This window comes from Corvus kubaryi, unplaced genomic scaffold (genome assembly GCF_017639235.1).
Source record: "Corvus kubaryi isolate FWS band 111438036 unplaced genomic scaffold, C.kubaryi_AGA036_p1.0 37394, whole genome shotgun sequence".
In the NCBI taxonomy this organism is placed as follows: domain Eukaryota; kingdom Metazoa; phylum Chordata; class Aves; order Passeriformes; family Corvidae; genus Corvus; species Corvus kubaryi.
Genome location: NW_024581133.1, coordinates 14,361,581 through 14,380,201, shown reverse-complemented (window position 1 = coordinate 14,380,201; position 18,621 = coordinate 14,361,581). Strand labels below are relative to the sequence as shown.

Below are 18,621 nucleotides of genomic sequence, written 5' to 3'. Positions count from 1 at the left end.
GTAAAGAATGGATTTTGTTACCTTCTCAGTTTATATAAGTGTACAGATTAATTTCTTCCAAATGCTTGCTACTGTAGTTGGCATTATTCACCATCACTTCTGCCAGGAGTGGGTTTGGAGTTTGATTCACAAAGAGGATGTAAGAAACAGCTTATTTCAGGAAAAAAGTAGATTTGAGGTGGAATATGCAAGATCTCCTAAGATTTACACATACCTCATAACTCGGATGTTCTGACACTAAGTGGCAGTGATTACAGTGGCAGGCAGTGAAATACAGGAGCAGTGAACAGCTTTGCGAAGTCCTTTGGCCATTAGCTTTCATCTTGAACCTTGGAAGGGCTGTGTCTTAGGAGCAGAAGTCTCTCTTTCTTTGTAGAGGAGTGTGTTTCTATTAAAAAACAAGAATTCTGTCATGGGCTAGAAAATGGGCATTTTCAGGTGTATGGGCTTTGCATGTGTCATTTCCCCAAACAATTCCTTAAAAAGTACTTTAAGCTAAGCCACACTTCAGCAATAAGCATAGATCAACGATGAGCAGCCACAAATGGTTCAGATAAGCAGCCAAAAGTTCAAATGCTTTAAAAAACCTTGTTCAAACCTCTTGAGTCTGCAAAACTGTGGTGGAAATCTCACAAGAACAGACCTTCTTTGTGAGATTTATTACATGCCTACTTCAAGTCCCAGCTGGAAATACCACAGAACAGTCTTTCCCATTGTATTTTGACATTTCAGCCGTTCCTAGAAATAAGAGGTAAAAGAACTTATCATAACTTCTGGAACTTTGAAATGGTTGAGTTCAAACTTAGTTACAGCTGTAAGAGAAGGCCTTCTCTGAACCCACTTTGCAAACAGTGTACATGTGTACAGTTGCACATGCAGCAAGTAGAGATTTCCAGGAGCCTGTCAGATACTGGTTAGGCACGTACTTCCTCTTTCAGCAAGGGATAGATCAGCCTTCCCTGTCTGGATTGATGGGATGCATGGTCCATTACAATATAGCCTTGGTTAACTAGCGTAACACCAAGAAAAAAGCAGAGCAACATAAAAATTACAGTTGTCTTTGCTGGCAACAGATGTTCAATTTCAGGATTTGATAACTGTAGTACATATTTGTGCAAAATTTGACAAGGGTATTCTTTAACACTGTTTTAAGAAAAGAACATGGTGTAATTTAGGAATGTTGAAAAGATCTTGTGTTTTCTTATTTTACTGAAACCTTGCAAAGTTTTAATTGATGCGAAAATCATGCTAGTTACCTATATTATCATTAACAGTTTCTGTGGTTCTGAATTATATATTTACATTTCCCTAAATGTAACTTAAGCAATATAGCATAAAAAAAGCACTTTAAAAGCTGCAGAGCACACACAAATTTGTGTGTAGGAGTTGTGTTTCTGTCCCAGGGTGGGCCGTATGTTGCTTTAGCCTGTAACTTGGTTACCTTCTTGCTGTGTTCCCCAGTCTTGTTTTCCCACGATGTATTTATGTATTTTATGGGCCACCTGTTTGGCCCCATGGCATTGACCTCCTTGGTGTTGGTTTCTGCACACACTGAATTTTTATATATGTAATTAAAAACCCTTTCGTGTTCCTAAGACAATACAGCTCTTGATTTGTGATATTTTGATAAACAGGTTTCAGAGTCCATTGTGTGTGTGTCTTACACAAATACTTTTCCTGCAAAGCTCAAGAGGTGTGTGGCCACCATGTGCACACTGGAAAGGAAGGAGGGAAAGCAATTCATTCTTGGGAAACAAACACTTCTTTTCTGAAAGTATATACTCTTGTTCCTTGTATGGGAAGTAGATCTAAACACCATATACTGATATCCTGCAGGCTCAGTCTTGAGAGAAGCAGAAATTTTTACCCATTTCAATGGAAAAGATTACAGGTTAAAAGTCTGTAGTAGCAAAGTGAGACTGGTCTTACTTTGTCTGTGCCTGTCTCTGCATTTATTGCTCTATCTTGAGCATAAATGAGAGAATTAACTTAAGTTTCATGGCTTTGACTTCTCCATGATCTTTAACCTCTTTTGCCTATAGAGAGTCTGGACAAACTTTTGTGATATTTTTATGTGTATTTGTAGAAAGATTGCTTCCTGTCTCATAATTCTCTAAAGATGTCATACTGCATTAAAACAGCAGAGTTCCACCAAACAGCATCCATTAATCAGTAGAGTAAATCTGGTGAACCTTACTGAACTTAGCAACAAAATGGGATTGATGGGAGCAGATGAGATTGCAAACATTTCACATGACTGATTCTTTGACAGCTCTAATTGCTGGAAAGTTTACTTCTCCTATGGGTCAGGAGCGGGAAACTGCATTGTCCTGATTTACAGCAATGGGAGACTCACCAATGTTTCCTTCCAGCTAACTGGAGCATTCCCCTCCTGCATTTTTGTTTATTCCTCATTGCCATCTCCTCTGTTCATTTGTTTCTCATTTTATGTTTAGAGCCTACTTAGAAGAGAAGCCAAAATACAAACAATTCTTAGATGTTAATGAGATTCTGTGGCCAAAATAAAATCTTGGGAAGAAAGAAAAAAACGCTGCACGTCAGGGAACATAATCAAAACAAACCAAACACTGCTCTGGATTTCACTCTTCATTAAAAGGAGTAACAGCAATGCTTCTGTAATAATCTTCTGCAAGTGAACTGTAGTAAAAGGAGAACTTCATAAAAATCAATGTTTTATTCCTCTCAATTCTAAACATTGCCTAAAAGCTTCAAGTGGGTTTTTTAACCAAATGTGGAACCACCAATGAATATTGTGGCTTACATTTGTCTTTCACTGCTTGTTATCTAAATCTGAATACTTCACTTAAAATCTCCTGAATCTTGGGGGAAAAAAGAAAAATCACCATTAAGCTTGTGCAAGAGTTCATTATTTTTTATTATCACTGTTTATTTGTTTTAGTATAAAATGAAAACAAGATAAAATACCCCTTTTCATTGATTTCATGTGGGATTCATATGGAAATAGAAGGTTTGCGTTCTTTATGTGTAAATATGTAACTCACTTCATAATTTGCAATGGAATATACAGCCAGGAGGGTTTTGATAGAAGGGTGGCCAAGGTCTACAGAGATTTGTGTTTCCTTCTGTAGACCTGGCCTTGCTTTGCCCCTAAAGCCTGCCTGGCTTTACCTGTGGCCCGGTGTTGCAGGGAGGATGGCATGCAGGGGTAAAACAGGGGCCACATTATCAGGCAAGATGCCAGTGATGAGGCAGGTGCATGGTCAAGCTGGGAAGTCCATTCAGTGACAGAACCCAGGGTCGGACCCAGCCCAGTGATCCTGGGGCAGGCCTGTGGGAATGAGGCAGGCCCAGGGTCCGGCTGGGGAGTGAGTCGCGGAGGGGGGATCATGGAAGTGCAGGCTGTGGCTGGGAAAAGGCACCTCTCCGAGCAAGCCCAGACAAGGACTGGTGGAGCAGGGCCAAGGTTAAAGGGAGATCTGGGCCATGAGCAAGGCGTGGCTGGGGCCCAGGTGAGGCTACAATGTGCTGGTGCATTCAGGCCCTGAGCAGTGCTGGCAGCTCTCCGGAGGGGTTATGGTGTGAGCCAGAGCAGTGAAGAAGTCTCTTCCCTGCTGGTAATTACTTCAGAGGGCATTGGTATTGTTAGCTTGGAAGGATGCCATGGAACTGCTGGACTGACCCAGCACCTGCTGTATGCATAGGTGCACTCTAAAGGGAAACAATTTAAATCTAGGTATCAGAAAATGTTTTGACAATGCAAAAGGATATTTTTTCCTACACTCTCTTTTAATTTTTTTTTACTTTTTTAAGAAAAGGCAGCTCTCAGTGGGTTTATGTCCTTTGAAAATCTGCCCCAGTCTTGGAACTGTGGCAGAAGTGGTCTTCTGAAATACAATTTTGAGCGTATTACTGGAAAAACAAAGGTTACATTATCTGTCTAAAATCCCTTCTGAAATGGATTTTCTCAGAGTAGGTCAAATAATGCTAAGGAGTTTTACAGATATATTTGAAACATAGATCTTCATTTTTATTTTTTGCAGTAGTGTAACATCAGCAGGATGACTGATAAAAATCTATACTATCTTGTGAGGAATAATTAAGGTGATGAAGGTTAAAAGTGTGGTAAACAGAAGTCCTGCACAAATGGGGGTATTTTACAATTGTTTGTTACTTAAAAATTTAATTAAGGTTAGCAGTGATGCTGAGGCCTGGGTGAAAGGACTCTGGAAGCCCAGGAGACTTCCTGTTGCCACTTTCCTGTGGGCTGTTGCCCCATTTGAGGGTAATGAGTAGGGCTGGCACATTAGTGAAGGGGAACTGGCACTGCTAAAAGGGATTTTTTTTGCTCTACCTTTGCCTTGTAGCTGTGACAAAATTCAGGCTTCCACTTACAGTTTTCCAAGTTTACAGGAACTTGTCTTATTTTCCTGGACTGCTGCTCAGTTGTTTTCTGACACCTATCAGAGCCCTGAATGAGGGGTTTTATTTTTGGTTTTTAATGGGTATGGAAAGCTTCTGAAATTGAACTCATGAGGGAAGGACCTCAGGAAGAGGAAAAATGGCAGACTCCTTAAAACACAGACAGAGGTTTCTGAGGAATTTCTGCCAATTAAAACAAGACTGTGAAACAAAATATCTTTAATAATAGGACCAGAATAAAGCTGCAGCTTGTGAAAGTTCCTCATGTTTCACAGTGTTAGGTTATGGCAGTTACTGTGTATTAATGCAGCAAATCAATGGCACCAAATTGAAAGTAATGGGTGTGTCAATTGTACAAACCAAGGGGAGAGGATTCATTATGCAGCTCTCTGCATAATGGATGCCTTGGACTTTAGAAATCCATGGTCTTCACATAGAAGATTTTTGCTGAAAAGGAGATAAAAACATGAAAAAACAAATACATAATGTGAAACATTCAGGTTTAAGTTTGCTTTGTAAATCCTTAGAGGGTAGTTAATCTGTAGTAAAATCTTGCAGCAGAGAGTGGAACAACCCTATACCTTCCCATTTGGTATTTCCTCTGTTATTTGATACGCAAGCCTAGTTCATAACATAATCATTTAAAAGGTAAGACTAGGGAGATTTTCTGGATGACTTTACAGACTAAATTTGTTCCCAGCTCTAGTTTGCAAAGCAGAAAAGCAAACTAGATTTTCAAATGAAAATTAGTTAGCAATAAGAAAAGTATTTGCAGAGCACATGCATCATTCTCTCTGCGTAATGTAATTGAACATACTTGCTGAGGATGGAATGGGAACAGCCACAGAATTGATTTCTGCGCAGTTAGGTTTGAGTGGGAGCCACGGCATGGGGCTCAGCTCACCTGGGAGTGGCTTGTCTGAAATGGATGAGCACAATTTACATCATTCTTGTATTTTCAAGATTTTGCTGCTTTACTTTGAAAAGGCCTCCTTAGCCATGAAATCAGTTTGCTGAGCAGGTAAATCTATTTTACATACCTGCATGAAGGTGGAAAATTTTGTAGTGCACCACCAACAAAAAAGGCTCATTAGGTTACTTCTAGGCATAATTTAAGAGAAGCTTAATTATTTGATCTTGCAGATGGAGGAAGAAACCTGAATTTCTAGTTTTTCAAAAATTGTACTTTGTTAGAAAAATTGCTTCTGAAGAGTTGAATCACTTCTTTAGTTTTCTAGGCATTCCATTTCAGTAAATCTTTGCTATTCTATTTGAACATCTTGTGAAAGGAATCAACTTGCTGATAGGAAAAGTGGTTTTCTATTCTGTATCTGTGAAATAAATGTAACATGACTACATGTTTCACACAAGTAACCAGTGTTCCTCTGCACAAGTGAATAAAGAGCAGTTTGCAACCAACAGTATTTTCAGTCACTGGTCTCTCAAGAGAAGATGAGTGACTCTATTGGTTGGTCTTGTTGTTAATAATGGTGTTGTCGTGGCATCTGCAGTTTTGCAGCTGACTACGGGCAGTGAACCCTGACACTGTTACCAATGGCAGCTAAATCAAGTTAATGGTCGACTTTGTGTCTCATTACCAGTTTTTTGACTCATTCTTACTCAATATAATTTTAAAAATGTTCCAATGCAGAGTTATATTTATTCACAAGGAATGTAGTTCTCATTGTGGAAGTAATACACAGTTTCTCCTAATTACATTTTATGTTAAAAATAAAATCTGAAATTGCAATCAAATGCTTCTTTTTCTCCCATATATTACATATTTATATGTGGGTTTCTTTGCATGGGTAATATAATTGCTTTGTTTAACTTCTGTTATATACATATCTTTCAAAGATATGCACAAAGGTTTTTCTTTTATGTTAATGGTCTAGACATGAAATGCCAAATGCATTTTAACAGAAAACAAAAGGGAAGATTAAGAAATAATTAAGCAACAAAGGAACAGTCAAACAGGAGAATTTCTTATTTCCTTGGCATGTTTCTGTTTTTTAAATGTCAGTAGCTTGGTGCTGCTTAGGACAGTGAAATATCAATGAGACTTTCCTCCTGCAGTAGATTAAAGAGCAAACTCTAAGGGCATAAATGGAATTTATCCTGTGATTTGTGGTTGACATCCATACTGTCTCTGAATATGTGACATAATCTGCATATCACTGTTTAGGAAGAGCTTTCAGAATTTAGCAGTGTAACTTTGAGAATGGTGAACATTAGTTACTGGAAAGTCTTATCATTAAAAGGCATTGAATGGACATAGGCTTCCATGGCCACCTCTTCTAAAACTAATTAAAAACTTACCATTGAAACAGGCTGGGCAGTAAATAACTGGTGGTAGCTACAGTTGTTTACTGAGAATTTACTTGAATCTTTTGAAACCAGCTGTCAAAAAAATTTGTAGTAGTTTTCTACTTTACTGTGCTGTCAGACTGTCAAGTTGTTATATGGAAAAGTTCCAGGGTGTACTGTGCAGTCGCTTTACTCCTGGTGCCACAGCCCTCTGAGTCTTCCTAACCTTGTCCTTTCAGCCAGTGTGAGATCCACTTGGCTGACAGCTTGCATGGTTGAAGGAGAAACTCGGTGAACAAGTCAAAGGCTGAAATAGGACTGCTGCCTTTTATGGAAATTATCCATTCTCAGAGCTTTTAATTAGGGTGAAAAAAGATGAATAAAATTAAAACTGAAAGAATTTATGGATAGGATGAAGGAAGGAAAAGTAACAAAGCTTACAAAAACTGTAAAATGAGATTTCTTTCTTAGCTAATTCTTTCATTTTTGACTGTAAAGACAGGTACTACTAGTAGTGTTTTCAGAAGTATGATACTGTAAGACAATTTGCTACAGCTGAATTACAAGTAAAAATAATTGACTTTGTATAAATGATTGACTTCCATGACTGTTGCTTGTCATTTCGTTGTGCAGTCTGGGGAGCACACAGGTGACCGTGTCGTGTCTCTTGCTCGCAGTGCTCTGCAGAGTGCGGGGACGGGATCCGCACGCGCTCCGTGGTTTGCATGACCAACCACGTCAGCAGTTTGCCTCTGGAAGGCTGTGGCAACAACAGACCCTCGGAAACAACTCCCTGTAATAACGGGCCCTGCACTGGGAAAGTGGAGTGGTTTGCGGGGGGCTGGACACAGGTAAGCCAAGTTCTGTATCTAACATATCTGCTGCTTTTCTACTGGTATTTTACTTTTAAACTTGTGGTTTTATGCAATGAATATGTGCTCCGTAAGGTATTTCTTCATCTCTCTAGAGTATCTGGGCATTTTTTTCCTGTATTTTACTGAGTTGATGTTCAGTACTTTTCAGCATCTGCTGGGTTTTTTTACTTTGATTAAAAAAAAGATTTTGTTCTTCTCCTCCTCTCTATCTTCATATTTTATTTTTCATCTACTGACCCTACGTATTTATGAAATGAATGATGACAGAATGCTGCTTAGCATGTTCAGGTGACAGGTTTGCAACTTCTAAAGTAGAGCCTTTGTGATCATGCTTAAATGCAGGAAGATACATACCTATGCATTTATATGAATATGGAATTTCCAACAGGTAAGGCAAAAAACAGTGGCTACATCAGAAAGTTAGCTTTGGTATTGTTGTGCTGAAAGTCATTACAATAGGCAAAAGGACAAATTTTGGTTAGTGGCCTCTATACTGATGCTCTTTCCTCGAAGCAGATTCTTCCCTTTATCCACATCTAGTAGTCCTTCATGTTCCAGATAAACATTTCTGCTGTCAGGCACAAAGGCATTTCAGAAGCTGTTGGCTCATGCCCCAGGCATTTATGTCCCTTTGTGTAGGCTCTGGCATAGCCTGGAGAGCCTTTGGGGCTGCTGGTGCCAGCACTTGTGGAGCTGTGCTGTTAAGTCGCTGCACTGCAGATCCCACGGTCCTTCCAGGAGATAAGGAGCTGGAAATTAAACTGGTACAGCTAAGGGGGAGATTACAGGGCTACAACTATGCTAATGCTTTCAAGTGTAAGTGATAATTATTGTGTATAAGAATATGTGTAAGAATAATAAAAAAATTCAAATTTAAAAAATCTTTTTCTGCAGTTCTAATAACAGATGAAATCCAGGCCTTGTTACTCAGACTTCTCCAGATGGTGAACAGGAACTCTCTACTCATTTTTGCTGCCCTGGAGAGGTGTTCAGTCAGAGCATCCTGACTGTTCTTTTAATTCCCCTTCTTTCTTTGCATGGAATTGAATTGTTTGATGCACACAAGGGTACAAAGTCTTTACTGAGCCGAAAGCAATGTCTGACAACATCAATTCTACCAGACAAGTTCTGGCTTTTAATAGCAAAATGAGACCAGTCAGTAGGGCAGAGCAGGGGCTAAGGTGGGGTGTTCAGATACTGCCTGTAGGAGGAACCATTAAAAGACAGCAGTAACTGAGAGGTTCTATGTTAAAGAATGTGCAGTTACTGTACTTCCTGTAGAATTTATTTGGGTGCATTTATCTTAAGGTTCTTCAATCAGCTCAAGAGTTTTGTGGGAATCTGGTAAAGGGATTGTAAACTCTACCGAAAATACCAACAAAATCCCCAGTGTTAGAAACATTTGATTGGTTTAGGCTGGAAAAAGCCTTCTTAAAATCATAGTCCTTTATGCAACATAGAAACAAATATGTTCCTGTAATCATCTTCTAAAAACCTTTCTACAAGTGCCAGAAACAGTATTGTGTGTGTACTTAACCTTTATATGGGCAGTAGGAATCCAAGCGAGTCAAATTCACTTTTCAGATCTGGAACCAACAGTACATCACATAGATACTTGCAAACATGAAAATAACACCCTGGCAGATCAAGGCATTTTCTAAAACCAGCACAGAATGTAAGGCTTTGTAAAGCTGCAAAACTGTGCTCTGACCTTATAACCCTCCAAAGTTCAGTGCAGCACATATTATGATCCTGCTTCAGCAAGAAGCAGTAACACTATTTATGGAGAAAGGGAGTTACACTTCTCCTCTGATTAGAAAAATAAATACCAGTTCCTTTTTGTAGCTACAGGTAAAACTACACTTTAAGATTTTTCCAGAAATACACTTAGAGTCATATGTCTTCTTCATAAAGATAATTAGATATATGTTTTGAGTCTGTGGTACCATGTGATGAGGAGAAACATATTACTTTGTAAACAAGTTGAAAGACATGAGGAGAATAACAGATTTCCCCACTTTTTTTGGTCTCTGATGCAGTGCTCTACTGAATGTGGTAGTGGAACTCAACAGAGAGAAGTAATTTGTGTTAGGAAAACTGAAGGTAATTTTGATGTTTTGAACCCCTATGAATGTTCACATTTGGAAAAACCTCCCAGCCAGCAATCCTGCTACCTCAAGCCATGTGGATCTAAGTGGTTTCATACAGAATGGAGCACAGTAAGTCTATCGTGTTTTCCTGTATTTGTACTTTGTTTGATACATCTTTTTCTGTTTTTATTGAAAGAGAACACCATTTGGATACAACCATCAATCCTTAAATTGATTTAATTTTGCACAGGAATGATAATAAAAAGAAAGCATACTCTTTACCCAGTGGAGCTTAGAAAATTTAGGAAGTATCTTGACCAGAAAGAGACACTGCACAGTTGTCGTTTTATCGCTGATCTCTTCTTCATAGAATCTTCCTGTTTTGTAAAGTTGATTTGGCCCTTACAATGACACAATGTGGTGCACTTAGAAGTTCCTTTCAGATCTCTAGTTTCATTAAAATTAAGGAGCATTTAATAAAGAATGAGGGATGTATTCATTTTTTAGAGTCAGTTTTATCGTAATGTTTTACTGTAGACTCTTCACTGTAAGACTTAGAACTTCTCTGAGAGAAAATGTATTGTACAACTTCTTGCATCTTCAGTTTCCCCTGGAAGTGGACCAGCTACATTCATCACAAAATGCTTTGGTTTCATCTTATCTTTCTATAATTTCCTATATCTGACATAGTTTATTGGGTTTTTTTACCAAAAAAAAACCAAACCAACCAAAACCAAACAAAAACCCAACATTTTTGTCCTAAACGAAAATCAGAAAGTCCATTGTCATCTCAGAATGAGATGACATCGTATCGAATGCAGTAACTCGGACCCTTTGTCGAGCCTTAAGTCAGATTCCCAGTGGCAGCTCTGCAATGCGGATGCAGCTCAGAATGGTTTGTGTGAGGTGTGATGTGCTTAAGATCTCTGCAAACCTGAAGTTCTTATGGCTGGATGTGGAATAATTACAGTATTTTATACAGGCATGTAACAGGAGTAACTCTATAAAAACCATATTCTGTTACTGCTGCACATGGCTGCCCTTTCAAATGCAGGTAAGGGTTGTACTTAAAGATGAAAAAGCGGTTAAAAATATAATATTGAGAATACTTTGGTTAATTTTTTGCAATATATGATTTTATGATCATGATAAGTTGTTTATGCAATGTTAAGAAAAGAAGTAATTATGCCAAAAATGTCAGAAAGAAAACATTCTTACTAGTTTTGGGCTATTAAGGTTTTAATTGTAAATGTTTTTGAGCATTACATCAAACTGGACAGTGAGCCAAATCTCAGAGACCTCAATCAGGCAAAATCCTTGGTCAGTGGGTGTTTGCTTCAGTATGGGCAGAAATGTGTAATAATTTGCTTTAAAAATACCATAACAAGCAAGTACAAAAGTCTCTGGCTTCATCACAGACCCTGAAGGAGCACAGAAATACTTCCTTTAGAAATTCAAAGAAACTTCTAACGCTTAGTAAAAGCATTGTGCTGCAAGATGTGAAAAATAATTGAGTGCTAGAAAAAATAAGGCAATTAAAATTACTCCTGCTTTTATATAAATGGCAGAAGGAACAGTGGAGGGCAGGGCAGTCAAGTAGTAAAGTTCAGTGAAGTAAGTTCTTAAAGCAGGAAATGTGAACACTGTGGAAAGAGTAGATTTGGGAGATATGTCTAAATGAGAGAGAACAACCAGACTAATTGAAGAAGCAAGATGCTAAGTAATAAATTCAGAAAGGGAGCTATCCTAGCTTACTTTCAGTTGCACAGCACCCACTACATTTATTTATCCAGTTGTTGCTCCTAAAGTCAAAAATGTTTGGGAATCTTTAACAAAGTTTTACCTGTGTATTAAGAGCTTCATAGGTAGAAAATAAAAACCAGTAGGGTGAAGTTGATAAAAGGCTGCAGTGATAGCTGGGTCTGGCTTCAAGGTTGCGTTTTTTTTCTTTCTGTAATTACACATCTCCTATGGTCTTCATGAACTTCAGCTTAATTGTTTCAGTGTTCCAAATCCTGTGAAGGAGGATTTCGGGTTCGGGAGGTGCGATGTCTGTCAGATGACATGGCAGCCAGTACTCAGTGTGATCCACAGCTCAAACCTGAAGAGAAGGAACCCTGTAATACACAAGATTGTGTCCCTGAAATAGGTGAGGCAGAGGAAACTTCTGTTTTAACTGTGGAACTCCATCTAGTGGAGAAGTTATTTTATAGTCTTGCAGAGGCTTTAATAGCATATTTTTTTAATCGAGTTCAGAGTTTCATTTTTACACAAAATACAGCTGTTTTCTGTGCTTTAAAAGTAAGTTTCCAATAAAAATGTTTTCCTTGTAATGAGTAAGAAACTGGCTTACTCTTGAAGTTGCTGAGAATGTGAGAGATCTGCTTCTGTGAAAATGGTACATACAGGGTGTTTTTCTGCAGCCTCCTTGCATTCTCCAACATTTCTCTTGGAAGAGTATTTAAAACAAAAAAAAAAGGATCATTATATACTGTATTTGGTAACAGGTTCTATAAGAACCAAGAACATTAAATTAAGATATTAAGTGCAATTAAGCAATTTGCTTTTGTATGTAGTAAATACACAGATACACTTAATTTGCATTGGAATTAGTCATTCATCTCATACAGATTTGATTTTTATAGTAATGAGAATGGCTAGGAAGAGAAAGATGTAAGAATTTAGAAACAGCTTTAACTCTGAATGTTCTCCAACAATTTTCAGTTGAGAATTATTCAACATACTTTAATATAACATAAAAACCCTGGGGAAATGGGGATAGGTACATTTCTTCCATGCTTTATGTATCTTTATATGAAATCTTAAATTGTCTGTCTTATTTGTATAGATAACCTGTTTTGACCTGACAATGAGTGTTTAAATACAGGTCCAAGGGATTTTACATAGTAAAAGGAAGGGAATTGTTTATTTGTTGCTCTCGTACATTTTTTTAGTTTCTTCTCTCTTCCTTTCTCTCCGCAGATGAGAACTGCAAGGATAAATACTACAACTGTAATGTGGTGGTCCAGGCCCGGCTCTGTGTGTACACCTATTACAAAACAGCCTGTTGTGCATCCTGTACCCGTGTGGCAAACAGACAGTCGGGGTTCCTGGGGCGTAGATAACAAATACTGCTCTGCTCAGAGCAGCAATGGCACTCTTCACATGGAGCTTGAACAGTGCTACTGCTTTGACTGCAGCAATTGTAGCTTCTTAGAGATGGGGTTTATATTGCTGAGTGCATCAAGAGTATGGTTAAATCTCACACCCTTTCAGTTACAGTAATTGTGCAGTTATCTCTTTTAAGATGTTTGTTGTAAAATCATGACCTTTTTTAAGCATTCATTTTTAATGATACTGTGATTTGCACCTGCTCATCAGATAATTATTTAAGGAACATACTGGCCTTAAAATTGTGAAATTAATGAAAACTAAAATCAATTGCAGGCAATTACTGGAGATAACTGACCAGTATGGATGCAGCTGCTCCATTATTTTCTGAGTGCTTACTTTTACTTGGTATTTTGGACTGCCTTAAGTTAGATGACTAAATCAATGAAACATGTGCATGAGAAAAATGACTTCCCAAAGAACCAGACCCTTGAAAACTATTTATCATCAGTTTCTTAGCACTCTAATGTATATTTTTAACTACTTCAGTCCATTCATAATAAATCAGTCACTGTTAAGCTCTCTCAGTTGTACTTTTAGCTAACGTCCTGTCCTTAGGCAGCAAATATATATTGACTGCCAGAAGGTGCCTTTATATTTAATTCATAAACTCGTGAAGATACACTTTTATAATTTTGTATGGATTTTAAAATACAGTACCTACCAGAGTGACACTAGTGTCTAGCCCTTTAAGTCTTTAACAACTGCAGCTGTCAGTGAGACAGGTTAACCAGAAAGGTGAAGAGCCTTTGCTGGTATAAAAAGTGATTGTTTCCATTGGTGAGGCCTCTTTTCTGTAGGGACTTATTTCAGAACTGGGATCTTGCCTAATTCTTGTCTCTGCACTATTGTTTAACAACTACCAAACCAAAGTACTTTGTCCAGACCTAGTCTGGATAAGTCACCAGTTTCTGAAACAACCACCAAAGAATAGAGGCCTGTGTGCCTTATAGCAGTCTGTTACTCTTGGTATCAGGCAGCAGTATGAGTGTAGTAGCTGAGTATCTGTAAAAAGGGGATCTTAGCTATTGACATTCTTCAGGTTTTGATCAGTTATTAGAACATACTTGTCTTTTTTTACTCAATGTTTCATTGCACAGATCTATTCATACCACTCCTTTTCTATTACTCGAGAATGGCTGCAGACTTGGAGCTGAATTTAAGTGGTGATTTTTCATTTCTGCAATGTACTCAGCCTTGAGACTTGCTAAAATCAAATAGTATACTATGCAGTGCAGATGAGATTTTGCATTATCTGCATGTTCTCTAGCCTTTACTTGAGACGTCTTTCAAATGTGTAAATAAGGCTGAGGGGAAAAAAATAAACACCTCTGCTTATTCAGCTGTTTATTACAGCATATTGCTTGTAAATGCCCATCTATGCATCTGTTCCTAAGGTGCCGAGTTGTAAAACAGCTGTAATAATCTATGTTCAGTCACTCTCAGAGATGTGGTTTAGGTATCCTGCTACTGATGCAGAGCCAGGTTTGAGCCTCATTGTGTATCCTTTTCTTCTTGCTACTTTGATGGAGATGATGTGGCAAGGGAATGGAGTGCTGTGAAGCGAAGGTTGCTGGGTGTGGTACCAGTCACATCAGTTTGTGTGCTGAGAGCCACAGGAAGGTGGAATTCCTGTACTCTAAAAGTTGCATTGAGATAAACTTTTGACTGTTTTGATTCGGTCACTCTTGGAAAATATATTTTTGGACATGATGAACTACTACTGTTTGGCTACATGAAATGAAGAAGTGTTTCCCCTAAAATTTGAAGGTCTTCTTTGTGACTCTAAATTGTCATATGTCAGCCAATAATGTCATTGGCTGTTTCTGTACACCTTGACTCGGGCCTTTTCACTGTAAATAATAGATATAAAGTTGTTAGAAACAGAAAATCTAATTAGGAAACTTCTAATTCAAGTTCATTAATCTTTCACAGTCCTCCTGTTCCCTTGTATTACAAAGATTTATCCATGAAGATAACTTACAGTTTTGTTATCATATTATATTCCTTAGATTCTTGACCAAAGAATGATATGGATAAAGTGCAGTGTAAACAGCTCTGGAATCCAGTACTTCTGAATACAGATTTTCATCTGTGTATCTCATTGCAGCAAATCTTGACATACATTATATAATTTTTGCTGTTGTCTCTTTCATCCCAAGGAAGTGTTTCCTCTCAGCTTGAGGGAAATACCTGTTCCATAAAAAGGCTTCCTGAAAACCCCAAGGCAAATGAGATGCAGAGAGAATCAGGTTTGCAGTCATAGAACAAATTCTTCTTACACACACTTTGGCTGTGAGACCATCAGTGACTCAGCACATAGACAGATCCTCATATTTTATAAAATCTGTTATTTTGCTCTGGAATATATGGCCATTAGCTTATTTTACAAAGATGATCATCTTGTAGGTTCTGTTAAGCTGCCACTGAAGTAAACAGTGTGACAGCTATCAAATAGTATATATATACACATAACAGTATAACTCTGTATTACAGCTAATGTATACATCTTTGTGAATTGAATGTAGTGAGCTATGGTTATACAAATTGTACTTTGTAAGTAAAGAGACATTTTTCAGATGTACCAGATTAAAAAATACAGTTTTACCTAATTAAACATCTAAAGGTAAGGAAAGTGCCAGAATGCTGCTGAACTTAATCATTTATCATCTCTTCTCATGTGCCAGCATTATTAAAATAGTTGTTCCTGCAAAATAAAGAGCCCTTTTCATCAGCACTTTGATACACTAATATTGTCTGCACAAAGTAAGTGCTGTGCTAAGATTTCACCATCTCACAAAGCATAGTTTTGAAATTGGGCCTATAGCGTTTGTTCTAATGGAGCAGTGCCCCAGCTTAGTATGATGCCTGCAGAGGATCTGACTTTACTTTCTGGAAGCCAAAGGTGGCCTTAATGAATGTAGTAGACTTAGAGCAGATACAACACCAGTATAAGTAAGAAATTGTGCATACTATCAATTGCAAATATCAATTATGCAGACTTCTGATTTTTAATGTTTTCTTTTTCTGACATTGTAACATCAGTCAAAATTGTGCAGGATAGTGGAAAAAAATGCTTCCTTGCCTTGAAGGTGCTTTACACAATCCAGGAAGACCAGAGTAAGTTAGATACTTTATTGAAAGAGTCCACCTGCTTACGGGGTAAAATCTGCATAAAAGTTTCATGTCTTACAGACATGTGGCTGGCCAAATCAGCTTCATCCAGAGCAGGCTCTGTGTCTCAAAGCACTTTCCTTTTGGAATGGAGGATTCCTGGTGCAGTTGTTTATCAACTTACCAAGGGCCTGTCAGAGTTTGCTACCTCCTGTGCAATGTCACCTTCAAGCATGTGTAGGTAGAATTCCTTGTGTGCCCCAAATGCATGCCAAGTTTGAGAGATGGAATTCATGGAATCCTCCCTTCCTCTCACAGAGGATGATGTGGAAGCATGAGGGTTGCTCCTGTCATGAAGGAGTGACCCTGTGAATGTGTCTGACTTAGCCAGCAATGAGACAGAGTTAGTGTTTGCTTCGGTGTCTCTGACCTTCAGCCCCAGGGCACTGAAGAGGGAAGGGCTTGTTGGGAGGCAGGGCAGTGCTGGGGAGTGCAGTGCAAACTTGGGTGTGCTGCAAGCCTGCCAGCCTTGAATCCACCCCTACTGGATGGCCACGGGCTCAGTGCAGGACCACCTCAGAATCCCTGTACAGGGAACTGGTGTCTTCCTCATTACTCACATAAACGTCTCTTTTTTTCCCCCAATACTTCAGCAAATGGAGAACTTTCTGTATGAATAAAGCAATGTCTAACATTAATGTTATTGCTTAGATCCCAGTTTTGTGGCAATATGGTGCAGTTTTATACCAGTCATATAGTCTATAATCCTAGAAAGTGCCAGTGGTCACCACTGAGGGAGGAAGGAGGGAGGTGCTCAAACAGCCTATGGCTCATATAGGGGAGGTTATGTCTTGCTGAAGAAAACGCTTCGCTCCTCTCTTTGTGGTGTGCACCACTGCAAGAAGTAAAATGTGCATTTTAGGGCTTTGCTTTTCCCCATCCTCATCCTGACCTATCCCTTTTACACCCACACCAAGGCTTCTCCTCTCCTTCTTACCTTGTTTTCATCCCTTTATCCTTTGGATGACAATATTAAATTTTGCCAGAATTACTGAATATCCTGAACTGGCCTTTGGTTTATAAGAATCTGTGTTAGAAATAAGCCCAACTGTTAAGAGAAGAGTGTTTCTGCCAGCCCCTGGATTTTTGTGTCTATGCATATCCATGTTGGCTAGTTTTAAATGCACAGTAGCAAAGGACACAGTGAATTAATTCCTGTGATTGCACAGCTGTTGAAGTCTGTAGTGGCCCTTTATTCTCACATGTAACATCTATTGAAGAAAAAGAGTTATGGTCCTCACAAAGGACAAGCTGTGTGTTTACCTGGTTTTCTTGAGACTTAGTGTCTCTTAAGAGCTGTTCTTTGTATTGGACAGATAATTTGTGTGCATGCCTGTAACTGGAACACAAAACATGAAATATTGAACATGAAGGTAAACTTTATTTCTGAACTTACAGAATGTTTGTGGGAGATGAAATTAGGCATTGTTTAGAAAACAGAGTAAAATAATTATTTCTACGTCAGAAATGAAAAATCATCCACTAAACATTTTCAAAATATTTTAAAGCAAACTTATTATAATACTTCAGTGTGGGCAAAATTCAGACCTGGTGAAAGGGAGAAAATTCCATTTAAGAGAATTCATAGCAGACCTGAATTTGGCTCTGTGCTTCTCAGCTTTTAATAACCAGAAGTTCAGAAGAGTAAGTTCCCAATTTTATATATCCCTATGTAGTGTAATTGGATACAGATAAGTACCATCATACCTGGAGAGGAGGGGAGCTTAATTCTGATGAATCATTGACCTTTCAGCAACAGTCATTGCTGCTTATCCTGACCTGTTTTTCCATGCTGTTTGGGTCTCCTGAGACCAGTGGCCTTGGCAGGGGTTGGGTACATACGAGCTTGTGAAGTCCCACCATAGTCACTCACGATCTACAGAGAGGATCAGGAAGGACCGGAAAAGAAAGAAAAGAAAAGAAACTCTTAACCTTTTTTAATATGTATAAAATTGTCTACCTGACCCTCATAATTGATTTTGGCAGAAGGATATACTTTATTATAACTTATTTTGTTGTTATTTGTAAATACAAGATGTCTATGGGAAATATGTAATTCTGAGCTGTGTCTGTGGAACAAGCCACTGCACCAAAATATTTCAAATATTTAGAATAGGCAGATATTTTAATTAAAAGGGACCTAATATGTATTTATTTACATATACCATTCAAATTTTGTCCAGCTTTTTCATTATACTAACCCATCTTTTTAGGGAATTTTATAGCACAGTTATTACATATATATTTTTGTATATATGTCATACTGTAAATCCATAATACAATTTTCTAAACTTTCTGATTAGCCAGTTCCTTGAGTGAATTAAAGGGGGAGAGTATAATTGCTTTCTGACTCGTTCAGGAATATGTATCCCTGGCAATGTACCTGAACCAGAACTGTACAGCATCCTTTTCATATTGTATACATTTTCTCTTTGATGAAAAAAATGTTAACTATTTTTGTTTATGACTAATTTATTTTTTATTATTGTGAAAAATAAAGTAACTCAAGATTAATTTATGTGACATGTTTGGGTTTTTTTGGTTGATGTGTACTTGAGTTTCTTGAGAATTAAGGAAAAGCATAAACAAGGGTACAAACACAC

The 18,621-nt window shown here is 38.1% G+C and overlaps 1 protein-coding gene across 4 annotated transcripts in view; it reads left to right on the top strand.

Moving 5' to 3' along the window:
• THSD4 (thrombospondin type 1 domain containing 4) overlaps positions 1-18,541 on the top strand; it is a 244,155-nt gene extending 225,614 nt beyond the window's left edge. For all 4 annotated transcript variants that reach the window (XM_042039239.1, XM_042039240.1, XM_042039241.1 and 1 more), the window contains 4 exons: positions 7,386-7,559; positions 9,623-9,802; positions 11,678-11,822; positions 12,656-18,541. In XM_042039239.1, coding sequence (XP_041895173.1) covers positions 7,386-7,559; positions 9,623-9,802; positions 11,678-11,822; positions 12,656-12,798 — 642 coding nt within the window. In that variant the 3' untranslated portion in view covers positions 12,799-18,541. The remainder of the gene's footprint in view (positions 1-7,385; positions 7,560-9,622; positions 9,803-11,677; positions 11,823-12,655) is intronic.
• Positions 18,542-18,621: the final 80 nt, after the last annotated feature.